A 21378-nucleotide genomic window follows, 5' to 3' on the forward strand; every position below is an offset into this window, starting at 1 on the left:
GCATTATTTTGCTGGGCTGGATTATGAGGCTTATTGTTCTGGACGATTTGTGTTTGAACCCGAGTTATAGGGTCCACTACAGTATTCTGTCCACCTCGCTTTTCCTTTGTCTTGTTTTGTCAGAAGGCACCGCTTTTTATCTTTAATAGCTGTTGATTTCGCTTGTTTGTTTTTAATGAGCATTTTAAGGGTGTTGTATGCATTTTAAAGGTTTCCGATCCTCATTCTAATGTCGATTTTGCTGCACTGGTCATTTATCTATTTTTCTTTTGATTGCGCATGCCTTTTCTGACTTCAGCATTGGCCTACTGATATTATTTTCTTGTCGCTATCAATCAAATTCAATGATACAGATTCACCACCGACCTCTGCCTGAAATATTGCTGCGACGTTAGTATCTTTCAATTTTCTACATCAAAACGAATTCTGACGTTTTTGACCGTGCATTTGGTCTTCGATTTGAGTTGAAAGGTGCACAGTGCAAGATCAGGATCGCTTCCTAGGTCAGCTCCAGGGTTTGTTCTTGTTTGGCTTTATTTATACTGGATTTGAAGCGTTGAGGTGTGAGGATGTAATCAATTTGATTATGACTTGTACCATCAGGAGAGTGCCAAGTCGTGGTTCGTGATGGTTTATGTGGGTGTAATGCGTCTGCAAGGGTCATTTTGTAGGTTTTGTCAAATTCTAGAAGTCTGAATCCTGAAAGCTACACCATGTTTGTGGAGTGTGTATCCTCCAGAGTACCATATCTTATGTCCGTCTGTAGTTGTTATCTCACCGATCGCCGTCCATCGCCTATAATGTTTCATCTGTATTTCTCAAGTTTATTTGTAAATGTCAAGCCTATGATAATAGGTATCGATAGCTTAGTTGATCCAGGGTGCAGTCGATTATTTTTCTGATGCCCCGCTCACCCAGCAGTAATTTGGTAGCTAGGATTGTTAGATCTGGTCAAAAGTACTTTGTGATAGACTAGCATTCTATCCAAAGGATAGTAAGTAATTGTTAGTTTCCATTTCACGCTATAAAAAACCGTGAAACTCTAGCTCCATGGTCCTAATGGCCCTGACAGATTACTTTCATATAAAAAGTAATCTCTAAATCAAAGTAAAGAACCAAGTTTTCAGATAAATTTTATTGTATTTTTTAAGAAAGCCGTATTTTCTTTTTTTACATTAACAAATTCGTTCAGAACTGTGTGTTCCCCCCCCCCCCTCAAGGCAAATTGACCCTGTTGTAATGTTCACATAAAATAACAATTAAAGAAAAATTCCCGACGTTATTCTTCAAATTTGAATGGTAATTAATGCACCCGTGCCCTATTTTCATACGAAGACTCCCAATTATTTCACTCGAAGACATAGGGTGGGGCGGATGTGTCAGAAAATGAAAGACGATATGCATACACTGACGTAGAATCGAGTCCTGCACAGTGAAACCAATATCGACTATTGCCCAGCTTTAGTGCGAAGTACAAATAGTGAAGATAGCATCATTTGTTCCTTACGTACAGTAATGATGGCTGATGGTATTCGTCCTTACGGACGGTCATTATTTTATTCAGAAACGACATCCTAACAGGTTTTCTTTTAGAACTTTAACAAAAAGGCCCAACCACACGGTTATTTTCAGGGAAAAACAGGAGTTGGTAGTTCTGCAGAACCCAAAAAAAACTCATAGGTGGCAAGATGGTCTAGTGGATAAAGCATTGATCTTACACCAGGAGATCCGAGTTTGAGCCCCGTTGTCGGTATCTCGTGTGACGAGTCTTTAGAACAAGAAACTTAAACATAAAGATAGACTAGGAGAGATAGACAGAGGGAACTCGTTGATATGTTCCCTCGGGATGTAAGATCAGGCCACTATGCTGAGCCTAGCCTGATCAGAGGGAAGAGAATCCACGAATATGGAACGCCACTACAATATCATAACACAAGAAACAACCACTGGAATGACGGTATTGTGTTAAGCTCCACGAACCTTACATGAACTCCCCTCTATTATCCAGCGCCTCGCTTATATAGCCCTGGTTCGAACCCCCTGACTGGACGGTGAGGTGTTCAGAATACTTAGCAACCCGAGGAAGGTACGGTCAACTCCGGTCTTGTTCTGGCTATGAAATTTCGCCTCCTTGTCCCCCACCCGCCCTTCTGCCTCTTGCTCACTTTGTGAAGTTGCATCGTGCCTGAGGTCTGGGCTATGCCACTCTGTCTTTATTTTCAGCCCTGAAACCAATAAATTAATTCCCAATAAATTATCCCGATCAAAAGAGAAACACTCAGATTGTTTCTTCTACCAACACACAATCTATGAAAGATATGATTTACCACTAGGAAAACGAAAGAAATCCTATCTAAACGTATCCTTAATGATTCAGACCTCCAGTCATGACCGTGGCAAAGCCAAGTCATCTCTAGGAAAAATAGAACAAAGACACGAGAAAAAGAAAACAATTAAACGAGCGTACCGTACAAGTGACAACCAACCCCTATCACCCCTCAAACAATCATACCAACACATATATGAATTTGTATGTACCAAATAAATACAAGCAACTCATAATCATTTTGATAATTTAATATCGTAACCGTTCCAAAAATGTGTATGAACCATAAACATTATATAATAATATAAGATACTTTACACTCTTGTTTTTCTTGGAATTCCCAATCAATGCACGAGCTTGCGGCTGCGCGTAGGAAACAAAGTTCGAATTCCAAAAACACATGAGTGTAAGAAATTATTATTCTACCCCCCCCCCCCAATCGATTCTGATTTCGTTATTTCTGAAATCTAATTGTAGTGAAATTTAACGCTTGATTATCTGACGTTACAAATTAATTAGTATTATAAAATTGATATCATTAAGCGAAACTGTTTTTGAGAGAGAGAGAGAGAGAGAGAGAGAGAGAGAGAGAGAGAGAGAGAGAGACGATGGAGGGGGGGGGGGGTTCCAAAGTATGGCTCAGAAAAGTATTTAATCAAAAGTCAGGTATTGGTTTGTTTACGTCCGGTCAGTTGTTCCGTTGTATCAGGTCTTGGGTTTATTGGGTTTTTCACAGTCCACTGTGGATAAATAGATTTCAAAATAATCAGAGATCATCCAAGATATGTCACTAGGAGTGTCAAATAAAATTTTAATGAATTCTAAAAGATATGAACAACATGGCTGAATCATAACATGTGCTAAATCTCATCTAAACGGTAATAAAATATGTATAATTGAAAAACTATATTTCCTATATTCATGCCTAAGAGGAAAATTTTCTTTAGGATCCTTTTCAATGGAAGATTGGAGTAAATCAAGCATGAGCGGCAGAGCGGAGCCACAAAGTGAGCTAAGGCTAAGTGACTTGCTCAAGACCACGCAGTGCGGCGGGTCGTCTTAACTCGGTTTCTTTCCCGTACGAAGCAAGAACCTTGCTGTCCCAAAATGTCGGACTGAGCCTGATCGTAGCCATCGTAAATTCATAGCTCGATACTCACCTAATAAAATGGTTTGATAACAAGGCGAACAACACGGGAATAAAAGTTAATTGTGAGTTGTAATTAATAGCTCAACCAATGAAATAATTTGTCTCCTTAAGCACTTCTAACAACAGACTCTTAACGAAATCGTACCGATCGAGATACGAGAAAAAAATTACTCGAATATGGCCTCCTTCCGTCACATCTCGCCGCCGTTAACAAGATCTCGTTAGTACCGATGCTGCATATCGTTGAGAGCCGTCATAAAGGCGGTACATCTTCAAAGGACCGAACGTGACGAGTGGTTGTGTAACACCAAAAGCCCTGTGGCTTGGACCACGAGATTTTCTATCTAATGTTTTTTTCACTGTCTCAACGCTTATGAATTAATTAGTGAGGCTGGACTCGCAATCTAAAAACGAAATTTGTGTTTTAAACTCTTTTGAATCAAACGAGTACATTAACGTGTTCGTCTCATTGAGATTTGAAACACGTAGCTTAAATAGCTGCTAAACAAAATGGAATACTTCTTTAAGACATTTAAGATGGAAAGTGTTCTCGTTCAAAAACATCTAAGAGGAAGACGAATCTCCAATAAAAAAAAAAAAACATTTCAGATTTGACACATCAATCCTCTCCCTCCCCACAAAGATTTAACACATCAATCCTCTCCCTCCCCACAAGGATTTAACACATCAATCCACCCCTTCCCCACAAGGATTTAACATTAATATATATGCATATATATATATATATAATTCTCGTTCAAAAACATCTAAGAGGAAGACGAATCTCCAATAAAAAAAAAAAAACATTTCAGATTTGACACATCAATCCTCTCCCTCCCCACAAGGATTTAACACATCAATCCTCTCCCTCCCCACAAGGATTTAACACATCAATCCACCCCTTCCCCACAAGGATTTAACATTAATATATATGCATATATATATATATATATATATATATATATATATATATAATATATATATATATATATATATATATATATATATATATATATATATATATATATATATGAAACAAATTTAATACCTGGACAAGATTGCTTCCAACCGACATCAGTTAATTTTTGTTTATCCAAAAAATCGATTAATGGTTTAAAGTAATCCAAAAAGGGCTGAACATCTAGTTTCCTCTGTCCAGTGAGTTGCTGCAATGTATCGCGCCATGACTTGGACCTACCAAGTGCCATCATATTTCTGTTGATGAAATCACGGAACAGTTCAAAATAAAATTTAGGTCAAAGAATTACGTACTTAAAATCGAGTGCTTTTGGTGTCATGACTTTCGTGAAAGTTCCTCAAAAGAGATTGAGAGAGAGAGAGAGAGAGAGAGAGAAAGATAGATAGAAAGAGAGAGAGAGAGAGAGAAAGATAGATAGAAAGAGATAGAGAGAGAGAGAGAGTAAAGAGGTTTTTGACTTGAAGGGTGACGATGAAGGAAAAATATTGTTTTTCTCGTATTATTAATCATAATATGTAGAGCAATTTACATTCTTTCAATACCTCTCTCAACTGAAGTGTACACATGTAGATTTTGAATAAAAAGTGATAGAGAATATCCTAATATTATGGTAAATTATCCTTGACAGCTGCTATACATACTTTACATTTATAGATGGATCGAAATTGACTTCACCCATCTCTCTCTCTCTCTCTCTCTCTCTCTCTCTCTCTCTCTCACACACACACACACACACCCCTCTCTCTCTCTCTCTCTCTCTCTCTCTTTCTCTCTAATTGTTTTAAACAGCCATTCTAAATATTAGTTCTCACTTAATTATAGCGATAAGACTCTAAAAGTTAAAAGTTACATCTAGTGTTGTGTATTGGTACATTAAATCCGACTGGTGGATGTTGTTATTACTTTACCTAATTGCATAGCATCAATACCAGACTTCCAAAATTGGTGTTATAGCAAAAGAAACCCGATATTAAAATTCAACTAAAATGGAAAGATAATAAGAGAACAATTTTCACTAAATGTGCTCAAAGAGATCACCGGGCAACAGCAAAATGTAAAGCGAGACAAAACGCCTGTAACAAGTTGTTTTCGACGTAGACATTGCTTTTTTAAGTTTTTACGGCGCTTGCAACACATTAGGTTATATCAGCACCATTAAAAAGGAAGAAAATGGGATAGTAGAAAGTTCTAGAATTACAATTATAAAGCATCCAAGAGAAAATAAGACAAAGAGGAACTGGGAAGATATAGGGTTCAGATGTAGATTCCAAGAGCATACCACCAATGTACTTAGTTTGAGATCCCCTATAAGTCTCATCCGGACACAAGCACTAAATCCAACAAAGAGGAATACACTCAAAAACTTACATTATACACTAAAAATAACAAATATAATAATACATAACAGACAGATGATTTACAAGGAAAAAAATATCATCTCCCAAAACAGTAACTATGCATTTGACTGTTTCCCTCTCAGCCAGGACTCCGACGAGGGCCAGGAAAAAAACCAAGTAATCTCATTCCAAGACAAAAACAGAAATCTTGTTGGATAAGATATAAGGGGATAGAAGACACAGTATGTACCTCCCTGCCCACTCTGGGAGGTCAGGAACCCCACCCAGACGTAGGCAATGCTGTAATCGGTCAGTTCATCATTTAATTTAGGTGAGGAAATGTGTGTAAAGAGTATTTTCCAAAGCCATTTTTTCGCACAATGTGAGACCCTACCATATACTTAATCATCGAATACCACATGCTGTACCCCATGCCAAAAATTAAACTACTCTGCTGCACATGGTAGACGCCCCCCATCCACCCCCCCCCCCCCCGCCCTGTCTCCTTTTCTTTCACATTTGTTTGCACACCCCTTCCCCACGAAGCTTATTCGCACCCCCCCCCCCCCCACCCCACCACTCTTTCTGATGAGCATCAGCTCACTTAATGTTTCGGTGAAAATTCAACGAAAGGGTAAACAAAATAAAAGAAAACAAAAGAGAAAAGAAAAAAACAAACTCATCTGAATGTCGCCGTCGGAATTGTCACTAAATAAGAAAAGCCCAAATGTCGCATTCTCCCTCTACCCCTAACCCCCCCCCCCCCCCCCCTTTCTATGGATTGGTCAAATTGTGCCCTCCACCCTTCTTTGGTTAAATTGCCCTCCTTCTTATATTGAAGTTAGATCAAAGTACAATCCCCACCCCTCTTTCTATTACTACCACCCCTCCCCATTTTTTTATTTGATGCACTAGAGTAAATAATTACGAGATTTGACTTCGTGGATATTTGTATTCAATTCAAAAATATAAATTGATATTTGAAAGCTAATAATGACCCAGACATGCCTATATGTTGGGGCTGTGAAAAACCGGTTAATGAATCCCGGGTCAACCGAGTACAATCAGCGAATCATAGGTGTCGGCGCAACTTGCATCCCGGATCAAAAGTCTTCATAAACAGGTTTGATATGGCCAGAATTATTTTTTGTAAATGGACCAATGTCTAATGTTTTTATATTTGAAAGCAGCAAGAATCCAAAAGACACTAATCTATTCGTAATTATTTAATAAAACCACAATAAAAGAGTCTTGGCTATAATAATCATTTCATAGAATTTAAATATCACCATTAAACATTAAGAAAATGATAAGCACACAATTTTAGTCTCCTCGATGGAATATCAAACGCTAATCTGACAAACATCGAAGTGAAAAAGAGTGACCTTTCTGATCTCGTGACCTTCCGTTCTAGATACGGCCACTTTGAAACCGGCAACCTGTTCCGGCTTATGAGTGCTGCTTGGTGTTTGGATATTTTTGATCCTGGGTTGAGCCTGAATATTACAGACCCAGTATTTGTTGTCTCTGACTGATGTCAAAGTCATGGTAAAAATTATGTTTGGTTGTAACATTATTCCGTCTTTCAGTCTTGTTCAAATATTATGTTGTCCGCTGATTCATGTATCTAGTACCAATTTTCAAATTGCTTGCTTTGAATAATCAGAGGAATATTTGATTTTGAGATTTTTGTGCCTCATTTTCTCTTTTGTTCAGAAGTTTTCATGAACACCGAGAAGGTGTCGACAACTTACTAAGGTATTCACCCAGGTAACCGTTAACTAATATCACGGGGAATCGCGGCTCAACTATATGTAAAACTCGCTCCGACATTATACGGAGTTGACAAGATCGCTGACATTTCAACTCACTTTAAAGCTGTACCAGCAGCCTTACTGCCGTAGATGTTACAGTGATGAAGAGGTCCCTTGTATTTTGCAGTGTCACAAAGAGCCTTGTGGAATTGAAACTGGGCAATTAAACCTACAAAGTACCTAAGGAAAAGTAAAAAAATTATAAATTAAAAAAAACTCCCTTTATTCATCCATATGGAAAATTTGTCTTAAGGGTCTAATCTTAGGGAAGACTGTAATAGCCCAGCCGTCATCGCAGTGCAGGACTGCAATCTAAGCTAGGGCGAGGTGACTTGCTCAAGGCCATATAACAACGGGTGTTAGAACTCGGTACTTTTTAGGTACAAAGCAAAGACTGAGTGGATTTATCATGCTCAATGTCCTTTACAAATATTCATCTATTCATCTAGCAGGCCTAATGGAGCTCTATTTTCATTCATACACTACTAATCGCCTGTTAGATGTCTTTTCGTACTTGTACTCTTCGAAATCTGTCACTGCCTATAATCAGGTACTCTTTCACACCGAAGTCGATTGAGGTAATGTGTTTTAAGTGCCTTTAAGACACATCATCGGAAGGAGAAATTTCCATGGACAATGTCATCCCTCTAGTCATTGATTACGTTTAACAATGCTTGACTTTCGTGACAAAAACAGAAAGTGTACGGCTGTGGCCCTGAGCTACAGATTAATAAATCACGCACACAAGACCACAGCCATGATAGGACAGGATAACATCTACGTATTATTGTATTTTCACAACGTTGGGACCGCACACATTTTGACTTAAATAATATTTAATCATATTAGTTAATGTGGCCTGCTGTAGAAAAACATGTTTTTAAAAATGTGTCCAGAAAATTCATCCTTCAAACACCCATTGATATAAATGACGCTTATTTTGGCAAAAATTCTCAAACCTGGGGATTCGTAAAGTCTATTAATAGACAATATGTAACTATCTAAAAGTCTCATGCTGGTCCGTTATTAAATATAAAACTAGAGATGATCAGTGTAAAAAAATTACTGTACACAAATAAATAGGATCATAATTTGTCAGAACTGTTCAATTCTTTAATGAAAAAAATAATAAAGATGATTAAAAATACAAACAATAATTTAGAAAAGTAACAACTACAAAGAAGATAAAATTATCCTTTTATTGTGTCACAAGGTTTTAAAATACTTACACAGATAATATAATACTTCATAATAATTGTATACACATAAAATAATAAAAATTGTCAAAGGATTTAAAATAGATATACACATACCATAGATGTGTTGAAATTTAAGTCTTTCAGTTTCACTAGTTTTATCAATAGTCAATATATATATATATATATATATATATATATATATATATATATATATATATATATATATATATATATATTTCACCCTTAGTTATATTTCAGACTCAAGATACTTCCCCCCCCCCTCTCCCCCCCCCCCCCCCCCCCCCCACCATATTTCAAATTCAACACAGATTTTAGAAATGGAGAGAAAAAGTTTCTCATTAAATCTTACTCCAGCCAGTTAGCTCCTCTAATGTTGAATTCCCAGCATTCGTTTCAGTTTCCCCAACAAAAAGCCAACCATTTAAAAAAATCAGACAATGACTTTATTCGTAAGTAATGATAGTTAAACTCATAACACTCCTTTGTTATGACTATTGTGATGATCTTTCTGCCAAATCTAGTCTTACCAGGTTTCCAAGGTTGCTTAAAGTTGGATTAAAACTGTTTGATAATTCAATTATCGCAATCTAAGACGCTAATATATATATATATATTAATATATATATAGCAAGTGGCATACCACTAGACCACATAGCCGCGCGTACACACACAATTATATATATATATATATATATATATATATATAAATATATATATATATATATAATATATATATATATTATATATATATATATATATATATATATATATATATATATATATATGACTATTGTGAAGATCTTTCTGCCAAATCTGGTCTAACCCAGTTTCCGGGGTTGCTTAAGGTTGGATTAAAACTGCTTGATAATTCAATTATCGCAAGGTAAGACGCTATCTTTAACAGCGAAATTCATTTCCCCCCATAATTTAGGTATTCAAAAGGGAGGGGAGGGGGGAGGTCTTATGAGAGAGGGGATGACTACCTGAGACGAAGCGATTTGAACTCAGAGGTCAATAAAACCCTTTGGGTACGTTCTCCAGAGTTGAAACACGGACCTCTCGATCAAAAGGCAAAATGTTTTACTATTAAGTAAGATGCTCAGCTCTGCGTCAGACATTTTGTCCCTCAAACATTACATATTAAATGATACCTGCTTTATTGGAAATTCTATGTAAGGCGAAAAAAATTGTCCCCTAAACAATACAAACGCAATATTAGCTAATAGATTGGAGATTCTATAGAACATAAAACATTTTTTCCACTAAACATTCCAAACGCAAAGATACCTAATATGTTAGAAATTTTATGAGTTAAAAAAATTGTCACATTAATCATCAGCGCATCAAAAATACCCGATTTATTGGTTATTTTTCATAACTAAAACAGGATTGTCACCTAAATATTACATGCGCAATGATACTTGTTGTAATTGACATTCTTTGGGACGTGAAACAACATATTCCCCCAACCATTATGGAAACATATTTTCCCCAAGATGTCATCAAAGTAAAACCAAAACAAAAAAGAACTGAACATGTGAGTTATTCTGTAGAAAAAGACATAGTCCCCATAATGTTATAAACGTAACAATACCTGATGTAATCCGTACCCTGTGGAATGTGATATAACGCTCCTATGTCAAAGTCTGATGACTGTCGCTTTACAGGAGGTGAGACTCCTTGGTATTTGCATCTGGAAATGTAAAAAAAATAGGAAAAAAGTAGTTCTTTTAAACCATATGGTCCATCAAGCTAATATTTATTACAGTTTATGTTGTATTAACCAGTGAACCGTCGGACTCTGGAAAATCTCGTAATTAAAGATTTTGTCCAGAAAACTCGTCATCCTTGAAACATTGATTTATTGAAATCACCTCCATATTGGCAAAACTCTCACACGTGCAGCTTTGCAGAAGTCGAAGATAAAACTCGGACTAAATATAATTTTTTTTTTTTTGTACAATAAATGCACTTTCTTATATTGCAAATAATCCAAAGTTCGTTTTTCGTAAACATTACAATTGTAAATTCACTCTTATTAAAAGGTTGAGCTTTAATATAACGCAATATCCACTAAAGTGCTCAAAGCGCTTTACAAGGCGTCCCTGGCCAAAAAAAACACAACGAATAGGACGGTAAATGAAGACTGTTTGCGGATATTACATTTTTTTCGGACAAAGAGAACGGTGTTAACGGTCAGGTACTCATTTTAGAATGTGAGAAAAGTGCCATTTCCAAGAACTCAACTATGCTCCGCGCGAGGCTCGAACCCAGAACCTTCCGATCGAAAAGCAAGTGGCATACCACTAGACCACATAGCCGCGCGTACACACACAATTATATATATATATATATATATAATATATATATATATATGTATATATATACAATATATATATAACATATATATATATGTATATATATATACAATATATATATAACATATATATATATATATATATGTTATATATATATATATATATATATATATATATATATATATATTGGCGGGGGTCAGAAAAAAATCTAACTGTTGGTGGGATCGTTCTTGGTGCATTTGCGTGTGAAGCATGTGCCCTACCAAATGAACTATCGAGAGCCCCAGTTATAAATTTTAAAGATTATACACAGCTTTTTGTGTTGGTAATTTGATCAGAAATCAGAAATGTTGAGAATTCTACATAAACGCAGACTAATGATACAGAAACTTGAGTGGAGCGGGTACTAGTGTTGATTATTGCAACAAATGAAGTGAGTAGAAAATTGCCAGAAGACAATATAGAATAAAAATTTCTTGGTGAATGGGGTTCGAACCCACGACTCTACTGATACAACTCAGCCTGGCCGTGAGAGGGTAGAAAGTCTCTATGCTTCTTTACGGTGGGCAATTTTATGACATACATTATTTAGATTGACATCACAATGAAAATGATCCTTTACTTTTCTCTTTCAGTGGCTTTTGATCTCTCTGCTCGTGATTCTTACTTAGCATCTCACAAAACAATTTCTCATAACCGTATTAATGATATTTCCGCTTTTATATAGAGCAAAATCCACTAAACACACTCAAAGCGCTTTACAAAGGGTCCCTGACGAACAGCAACACGTAACAAATAGAATAAGACATTATAGGCGTTATTACAACATTTTCCGACAGAGACAACACTGTTGACGGCCAGGTTCTCATTTTACACCTAAGTATGGTGAGAGTATGTGAGTAAAGAGACTTTTACACTGGCTCAACTATGGGCCAAGCGAGGTCAAACTCAGGACCTTCCGATCCGAAAGCGAATATCCTACCAAAAGATCACATAGCTGTCACCAGTATTTGTTGTAATCAGCTGGTTTCGTTTAATTTGCTCTTAACAATGTTAAAGAAGAAGAGAGAGAGCGAATCAAGACGACACACTCTTACCTTTATTACCACTGCGGCTATGTGATCCGGTGATACGACACTGACCTGCGGATCAGAATTTCCAGGGTTCGATTCCAGAGCGGCACATAGTTGAGTACTTGGGAAAGACTCACATTCTCTCACCGTACTCGGGTGTAAAATGAGAACATAGCCGTTAATGTAAAATTGCCAAACAGGCTTCATGGCTTGTCCTATACGTTAAATGTTGCTGTTGGCTAGGGATCCGTTGTAAAGCGTTTTGTGGATATTTTGCTAGGTGTATAAAAGCTTAGGTTTTTTATGGGTTTTTTTTTACCTTAGACGCCACCAGTATTTGTTGTAATCAGCTGGTTTCGTTGTACCTTTAAAGACACTCCAACGCCACTTGTCTATGAGATAGGCATAACGCAATAAGACAAGTTTATTAAGGGCCGTGACCATGAGATAATTGATGTCGGCCTTCTCTGAAATATGTAAATAAATAATTATATATATATATATATATATATATATAATATATATATATATATATATATATATAAAATCATGCATATATATATATATAATATATATATATATATATATATATATATATATATATATTTCAATATGTAAATAAACAATATTTATGAAGGATGGCCTTGACACTTGTGACTATTGTAAAGGTTTTAATTACAATAGATAACGATATTCTCTGAAATATGAAAATAAATGATATTCATGAAAGGATGAGACTTTGTGCTTGGAGGTTGCAGTTACAATGGTATTCGAGGAAGAAAATGCTGTTGTCATTTTGACACTCATTACACTCCTGACAATGGTAGAAAATGTGAGTAAAGAGTCATTCTTACATTCATTTTGTTGTCTCATTATTAAATTAATTCTCTCATTCTTATTTTAAATGAATTGTCTTGTTCTTACATTAATTTTATTGTCTCATTCTTACATTAGTTTTTTTTTGTCTCATCTTGCATTATTGTTGTTATCTCATTGTTACTTTTTGTCATTTCAAGAAGCTGTATCTATTGTCCTCACTAAAACATATAAATTTGTTAGTTATCCTCTTGGTGCCTTGGTGGAATAAAACGTGCAACCAAAGTTCCTCTAGGCATCTTTATCCTGGGCCAGCCAGCTCAGCTTTTTCTATGTCTTTCCAGCTTCTTTCATCTCCTCTTCAACAGACCTCCAGGTGCCCAATGGTCTGCCCCTCTTTTTCTCTATCCGGGTGGTGACCATCTTAGTGCTATGTAAGGCAGTCTGGACTTTTTCATTCAGAGAACGTGACCCATTGTCTCTGCTTGACTTCATTCACAATGTTTTTCATTATTGTACGCCTGGAGAGTTTTTCGTTGTTAATATACTGTTTCCAAACAAGTTTCAGTATTCTGCAGAGGCATCGTTATTCAAATCATCTGAGGCGACTTTCTATCTTCTTGTTAATTCTCTAAGTTTCTGCTGCATGTAGGAGAACCGAGCGGACGTTGGATTGGTAGATCGTTATTTTGGTGTTGGTATGCAAGGATGTTGATTTCCAATTATTTCGGAGCCCAGCTGGAAATCCTATTCTAGTGCTAACTTCATGTTCATTGTTGTTATCGCCGATCCTACGTATTTGAAGAGTTCCGCCTCTTCCAGATCTATGCCTTGGATTTTGATCATTTGTTTGATCTTTGTCTTTACTTTCGTGACTTTTATTTTGCCTGGATCGATTTTAAGGCTGACTCTTTTTGATATATCATCCACTCTAAACGTTTGTTCTTGGATGCGACAGAAGGTCGATCTCATCTGCGAAGTCTCAAACTTCAAGTCGCGTTGTCATTCCCAAAACAAATCCTCGTCCATGGTCTTTGGTCACTGTCCCCATCACCCAATCAATAATAACAAGAAAGATTGTAGACGAGATTACACATTCTTCTGTATTCGTGAACATTTTCTAAGTTTTGTACCTCACGGTCGTGGTTTTTGTGCCAAGTCCTCCAGTGAGTGTTTCCGTTATTTTATACACATTTTGAGTGTCTCCTCTTTTCGCTGCGTCTTGCGACTCTACGTCTATATTTCTCTTATCTTTTCCAGCATTCTGTTCAACTACCTTGTTTTTCTCTCTGTAGGCCTACCTATCCGAGGCTGGTCTTCTATCATCTTCATTCCCTCTCATCATAGAATGTTTTGCCATCTTTCTTTCCTCAATGAGTTGCCAAGTGTGTCAAAAATACATTCTTTCCTCTCTTTTCTTTTGTATCCCTAAACTGATTTGCCTGTGTCCGAATGTCCTCTCCTTTACATTGCTGTAAAGGGCATTGATATCATCTGCAGTATACTGTCCAGGATTTGATATTTGTTGCATAAATCGATACCGTATTTTCTCCTCACAATAGCGTCTCTCAGCTTACCTGTGTCGAAATAATTGTACATGCGACTTTTTCTATGTTCTTTTCGTCTTCAACTGTATTTTACAAAGTAGTAGGAAGTGGTCGCTGCTTGCGTCTACCCCTCGAATAGGTTTCACATCTTTCATGTAACTCCTCCATTTCTGTTCGATGGCAATATGGTCGATCTATATCATGTTTTTCTATCGGGTGAGATTCAGTTCAGTTTATGTAGATTCTTGGGCTGGAACACCGTTCCGTCTATAAGAAGACCATTTTCAAGGCACATGTAAATGAACCGTGGTCCATTTTCGTTTCTTTCTCCGACTCCCTCCTTGCCCAAGCATCTCTGATTGTCTTTGTTGTCAGTCCAAACTTTAGCATTAAGGAGGGGAGCGACACAAAACGGTCATTTTTTTTAATTCGATGAAATATCCTAAACTTCTATGCACAGTCACAATGTATATGTTTGGGAAGGATGATTGCATATAAATTTTTTTCGAAAAAAGTTGTCCGTTGCTATGGAAACGACGCCATATTGGAAAATAAACAACAAATCTTAAAAAGTCAAAGGCTTTTTTGTTTATCAACCCATTGCCATTATATTTTGGTTAGAGGTAGAAAAAAGGAAAATAACGAGGCTCTAGGAGCCGGATTTTTACTTTTTTAATTAGAAACTTTAGAAATTAAGTTCAAAGTTATTACTCGATTATTCCCCTTGAAAAAAAAGTTACATAATTTCAAATTACTCATAAATTAATTTTTTTTTCTCAAAAATCCGTCTCCTAGAGGACCTGCGTATTTCTATGACACTCATTTGTAGAAAGTTTGAACAAAATTGGTTGAAAACTGATTGGATTGTGACCACATGACATAATTAAGAACAAAGTGATTGGTTGTTGAAGATAGAGGAGAGTTGACTTTTCATTGATATGTTGTTGCCTTTACTTAGTTATAAAGACTATTTGATATTCTTTCATGAAATCAGTCCACAGAAACTAAAAATGGACAGGATTTAACCATACTATGGGTCACAAAATACGTTATTTTGAGTATTAAAAACTGAAGATGAAGTTTTCATGCAATTTTTTATGCAGACAAATGGTCACATGACAACATCCCATCAAAATCTAATTTTAGAAAACTGGGTCAAAATTCATCATTTTAAGTGTCGCTATATCATGCATATATATATATACATATATATATATATATATATATATATATATATATATATATATATATATATATATATATATATTTCAATATGTAAATAAACAATATTTATGAAGGATGGCCTTGACACGTGTGACTATTGTAAAGGTTTTAATTACAATAGATAACGATATTCTCTGAAATATGAAAATAAATGATATTCATGAAAGGATGAGACTTTGTGCTTGGAGGTTGCAGTTACAATGGTATTCGAGGAAGAAAATGCTGTTGTCATTTTGACACTCATTACACTCCTGACAATGGTAGAAAATGTGAGTAAAGAGTCATTCTTACATTCATTTTGTTGTCTCATTATTAAATTAATTCTCTCATTCTTATTTTAAATGAATTGTCTTGTTCTTACATTAATTTTATTGTCTCATTCTTACATTAGTTTTTTTTTTGTCTCATCTTGCATTATTGTTGTTATCTCATTGTTACTTTTTGTCATTTCAAGAAGCTGTATCTATTGTCCTCACTAAAACATATAAATTTGTTAGTTATCCTCTTGGTGCCTTGGTGGAATAAAACGTGCAACCAAAGTTCCTCTAGGCATCTTTATCCTGGGCCAGCCAGCTCAGCTTTTTCTATGTCTTTCCAGCTTCTTTCATCTCCTCTTCAACAGACCTCCAGGTGCCCAATGGTCTGCCCCTCTTTTTCTCTATCCGGGTGGTGACCATCTTAGTGCTATGTAAGGCAGTCTGGACTTTTTCATTCAGAGAACGTGACCCATTGTCTCTGCTTGACTTCATTCACAATGTTTTTCATTATTGTACGCCTGGAGAGTTTTTCGTTGTTAATATACTGTTTCCAAACAAGTTTCAGTATTCTGCAGAGGCATCGTTATTCAAATCATCTGAGGCGACTTTCTATCTTCTTGTTAATTCTCTAAGTTTCTGCTGCATGTAGGAGAACCGAGCGGACGTTGGATTGGTAGATCGTTATTTTGGTGTTGGTATGCAAGGATGTTGATTTCCAATTATTTCGGAGCCCAGCTGGAAATCCTATTCTAGTGCTAACTTCATGTTCATTGTTGTTATCGCCGATCCTACGTATTTGAAGAGTTCCGCCTCTTCCAGATCTATGCCTTGGATTTTGATCATTTGTTTGATCTTTGTCTTTACTTTCGTGACTTTTATTTTGCCTGGATCGATTTTAAGGCTGACTCTTTTTGATATATCATCCACTCTAAACGTTTGTTCTTGGATGCGACAGAAGGTCGATCTCATCTGCGAAGTCTCAAACTTCAAGTCGCGTTGTCATTCCCAAAACAAATCCTCGTCCATGGTCTTTGGTCACTGTCCCCATCACCCAATCAATAATAACAAGAAAGATTGTAGACGAGATTACACATTCTTCTGTATTCGTGAACATTTTCTAAGTTTTGTACCTCACGGTCGTGGTTTTTGTGCCAAGTCCTCCAGTGAGTGTTTCCGTTATTTTATACACATTTTGAGTGTCTCCTCTTTTCGCTGCGTCTTGCGACTCTACGTCTATATTTCTCTTATCTTTTCCAGCATTCTTTTCAACTACCTTGTTTTTCTCTCTGTAGGCCTACCTATCCGAGGCTGGTCTTCTATCATCTTCATTCCCTCTCATCATAGAATGTTTTGCCATCTTTCTTTCCTCAATGAGTTGCCAAGTGTGTCAAAAATACATTCTTTCCTCTCTTTTCTTTTGTATCCCTAAACTGATTTGCCTGTGTCCGAATGTCCTCTCCTTTACATTGCTGTAAAGGGCATTGATATCATCTGCAGTATACTGTCCAGGATTTGATATTTGTTGCATAAATCGATACCGTATTTTCTCCTCACAATAGCGTCTCTCAGCTTACCTGTGTCGAAATAATTGTACATGCGACTTTTTCTATGTTCTTTTCGTCTTCAACTGTATTTTACAAAGTAGTAGGAAGTGGTCGCTGCTTGCGTCTACCCCTCGAATAGGTTTCACATCTTTCATGTAACTCCTCCATTTCTGTTCGATGGCAATATGGTCGATCTATATCATGTTTTTCTATCGGGTGAGATTCAGTTCAGTTTATGTAGATTCTTGGGCTGGAACACCGTTCCGTCTATAAGAAGACCATTTTCAAGGCACATGTAAATGAACCGTGGTCCATTTTCGTTTCTTTCTCCGACTCCCTCCTTGCCCAAGCATCTCTGATTGTCTTTGTTGTCAGTCCAAACTTTAGCATTAAGGAGGGGAGCGACACAAAACGGTCATTTTTTTTAATTCGATGAAATATCCTAAACTTCTATGCACAGTCACAATGTATATGTTTGGGAAGGATGATTGCATATAAATTTTTTTCGAAAAAAGTTGTCCGTTGCTATGGAAACGACGCCATATTGGAAAATAAACAACAAATCTTAAAAAGTCAAAGGCTTTTTTGTTTATCAACCCATTGCCATTATATTTTGGTTAGAGGTAGAAAAAAGGAAAATAACGAGGCTCTAGGAGCCGGATTTTTACTTTTTTAATTAGAAACTTTAGAAATTAAGTTCAAAGTTATTACTCGATTATTCCCCTTGAAAAAAAAGTTACATAATTTCAAATTACTCATAAATTAATTTTTTTTTCTCAAAAATCCGTCTCCTAGAGGACCTGCGTATTTCTATGACACTCATTTGTAGAAAGTTTGAACAAGATTGGTTGAAAACTGATTGGATTGTGACCACATGACATAATTAAGAACAAAGTGATTGGTTGTTGAAGATAGAGGAGAGTTGACTTTTCATTGATATGTTGTTGCCTTTACTTAGTTATAAAGACTATTTGATATTCTTTCATGAAATCAGTCCACAGAAACTAAAAATGGACAGGATTTAACCATACTATGGGTCACAAAATACGTTATTTTGAGTATTAAAAACTGAAGATGAAGTTTTCATGCAATTTTTTATGCAGACAAATGGTCACATGACAACATCCCATCAAAATCTAATTTTAGAAAACTGGGTCAAAATTCATCATTTTAAGTGTCGCTATATCATGCATATATATATATATACATATATATATATATATATATATATATATATATATATATATATATATATATATATATATATTTCAATATGTAAATAAACAATATTTATGAAGGATGGCCTTGACACTTGTGACTATTGTAAAGGTTTTAATTACAATAGATAACGATATTCTCTGAAATATGAAAATAAATGATATTCATGAAAGGATGAGACTTTGTGCTTGGAGGTTGCAGTTACAATGGTATTCGAGGAAGAAAATGCTGTTGTCATTTTGACACTCATTACACTCCTGACAATGGTAGAAAATGTGAGTAAAGAGTCATTCTTACATTCATTTTGTTGTCTCATTATTAAATTAATTCTCTCATTCTTATTTTAAATGAATTGTCTTGTTCTTACATTAATTTTATTGTCTCATTCTTACATTAGTTTTTTTTTGTCTCATCTTGCATTATTGTTGTTATCTCATTGTTACTTTTTGTCATTTCAAGAAGCTGTATCTATTGTCCTCACTAAAACATATAAATTTGTTAGTTATCCTCTTGGTGCCTTGGTGGAATAAAACGTGCAACCAAAGTTCCTCTAGGCATCTTTATCCTGGGCCAGCCAGCTCAGCTTTTTCTATGTCTTTCCAGCTTCTTTCATCTCCTCTTCAACAGACCTCCAGGTGCCCAATGGTCTGCCCCTCTTTTTCTCTATCCGGGTGGTGACCATCTTAGTGCTATGTAAGGCAGTCTGGACTTTTTCATTCAGAGAACGTGACCCATTGTCTCTGCTTGACTTCATTCACAATGTTTTTCATTATTGTACGCCTGGAGAGTTTTTCGTTGTTAATATACTGTTTCCAAACAAGTTTCAGTATTCTGCAGAGGCATCGTTATTCAAATCATCTGAGGCGACTTTCTATCTTCTTGTTAATTCTCTAAGTTTCTGCTGCATGTAGGAGAACCGAGCAGACGTTGGATTGGTAGATCGTTATTTTGGTGTTGGTATGCAAGGATGTTGATTTCCAATTATTTCGGAGCCCAGCTGGAAATCCTATTCTAGTGCTAACTTCATGTTCATTGTTGTTATCGCCGATCCTACGTATTTGAAGAGTTCCGCCTCTTCCAGATCTATGCCTTGGATTTTGATCATTTGTTTGATCTTTGTCTTTACTTTCGTGACTTTTATTTTGCCTGGATCGATTTTAAGGCTGACTCTTTTTGATATATCATCCACTCTAAACGTTTGTTCTTGGATGCGACAGAAGGTCGATCTCATCTGCGAAGTCTCAAACTTCAAGTCGCGTTGTCATTCCCAAAACAAATCCTCGTCCATGGTCTTTGGTCACTGTCCCCATCACCCAATCAATAATAACAAGAAAGATTGTAGACGAGATTACACATTCTTCTGTATTCGTGAACATTTTCTAAGTTTTGTACCTCACGGTCGTGGTTTTTGTGCCAAGTCCTCCAGTGAGTGTTTCCGTTATTTTATACACATTTTGAGTGTCTCCTCTTTTCGCTGCGTCTTGCGACTCTACGTCTATATTTCTCTTATCTTTTCCAGCATTCTTTTCAACTACCTTGTTTTTCTCTCTGTAGGCCTACCTATCCGAGGCTGGTCTTCTATCATCTTCATTCCCTCTCATCATAGAATGTTTTGCCATCTTTCTTTCCTCAATGAGTTGCCAAGTGTGTCAAAAATACATTCTTTCCTCTCTTTTCTTTTGTATCCCTAAACTGATTTTCTGTGTCCGAATGTCCTCTCCTTTACATTGCTGTAAAGGGCATTGATATCATCTGCAGTATACTGTCCAGGATTTGATATTTGTTGCATAAATCGATACCGTATTTTCTCCTCACAATAGCGTCTCTCAGCTTACCTGTGTCGAAATAATTGTACATGCGACTTTTTCTATGTTCTTTTCGTCTTCAACTGTATTTTACAAAGTAGTAGGAAGTGGTCGCTGCTTGCGTCTACCCCTCGAATAGGTTTCACATCTTTCATGTAACTCCTCCATTTCTGTTCGATGGCAATATGGTCGATCTATATCATGTTTTTCTATCGGGTGAGATTCAGTTCAGTTTATGTAGATTCTTGGGCTGGAACACCGTTCCGTCTATAAGAAGACCATTTTCAAGGCACATGTAAATGAACCGTGGTCCATTTTCGTTTCTTTCTCCGACTCCCTCCTTGCCCAAGCATCTCTGATTGTCTTTGTTGTCAGTCCAAACTTTAGCATTAAGGAGGGGAGCGACACAAAACGGTCATTTTTTTTAATTGATGAAATATCCTAAACTTCTATGCACAGTCACAATGTATATGTTTGGGAAGGATGATTGCATATAAATTTTTTTCGAAAAAAGTTGTCCGTTGCTATGGAAACGACGCCATATTGGAAAATAAACAACAAATCTTAAAAAGTCAAAGGCTTTTTTGTTTATCAACCCATTGCCATTATATTTTGGTTAGAGGTAGAAAAAAGGAAAATAACGAGGCTCTAGGAGCCGGATTTTTACTTTTTTAATTAGAAACTTTAGAAATTAAGTTCAAAGTTATTACTCGATTATTCCCCTTGAAAAAAAAGTTACATAATTTCAAA

At 36.2% G+C, this 21378-nt stretch overlaps 1 protein-coding gene across 1 annotated transcript in view; it reads right to left on the reverse strand.

The window, feature by feature from the left end:
- Window positions 1-2562: 2562 nt before the first annotated feature.
- Window positions 2563-21378, reverse strand: part of LOC144963823 (angiotensin-converting enzyme-like) — a 51322-nt gene continuing 32506 nt past the window's right edge. Inside the window, exons 12-16 of the mRNA XM_078897759.1 lie at window positions 12537-12684; window positions 10421-10519; window positions 7664-7786; window positions 4525-4691; window positions 2563-3066 (exon numbers count right to left, since the gene is read on the reverse strand). Coding sequence (XP_078753885.1) covers window positions 3032-3066; window positions 4525-4691; window positions 7664-7786; window positions 10421-10519; window positions 12537-12684 — 572 coding nt within the window. The 3' untranslated portion in view covers window positions 2563-3031. The remainder of the gene's footprint in view (window positions 3067-4524; window positions 4692-7663; window positions 7787-10420; window positions 10520-12536; window positions 12685-21378) is intronic.

Source organism: Berghia stephanieae, chromosome 2 (genome assembly GCF_034508935.2).
Source record: "Berghia stephanieae isolate SIO BIC M18660-M18661 chromosome 2, UCSD_Bste_1.3, whole genome shotgun sequence".
NCBI classification, from domain to species: Eukaryota; Metazoa; Mollusca; class Gastropoda; order Nudibranchia; family Aeolidiidae; genus Berghia; species Berghia stephanieae.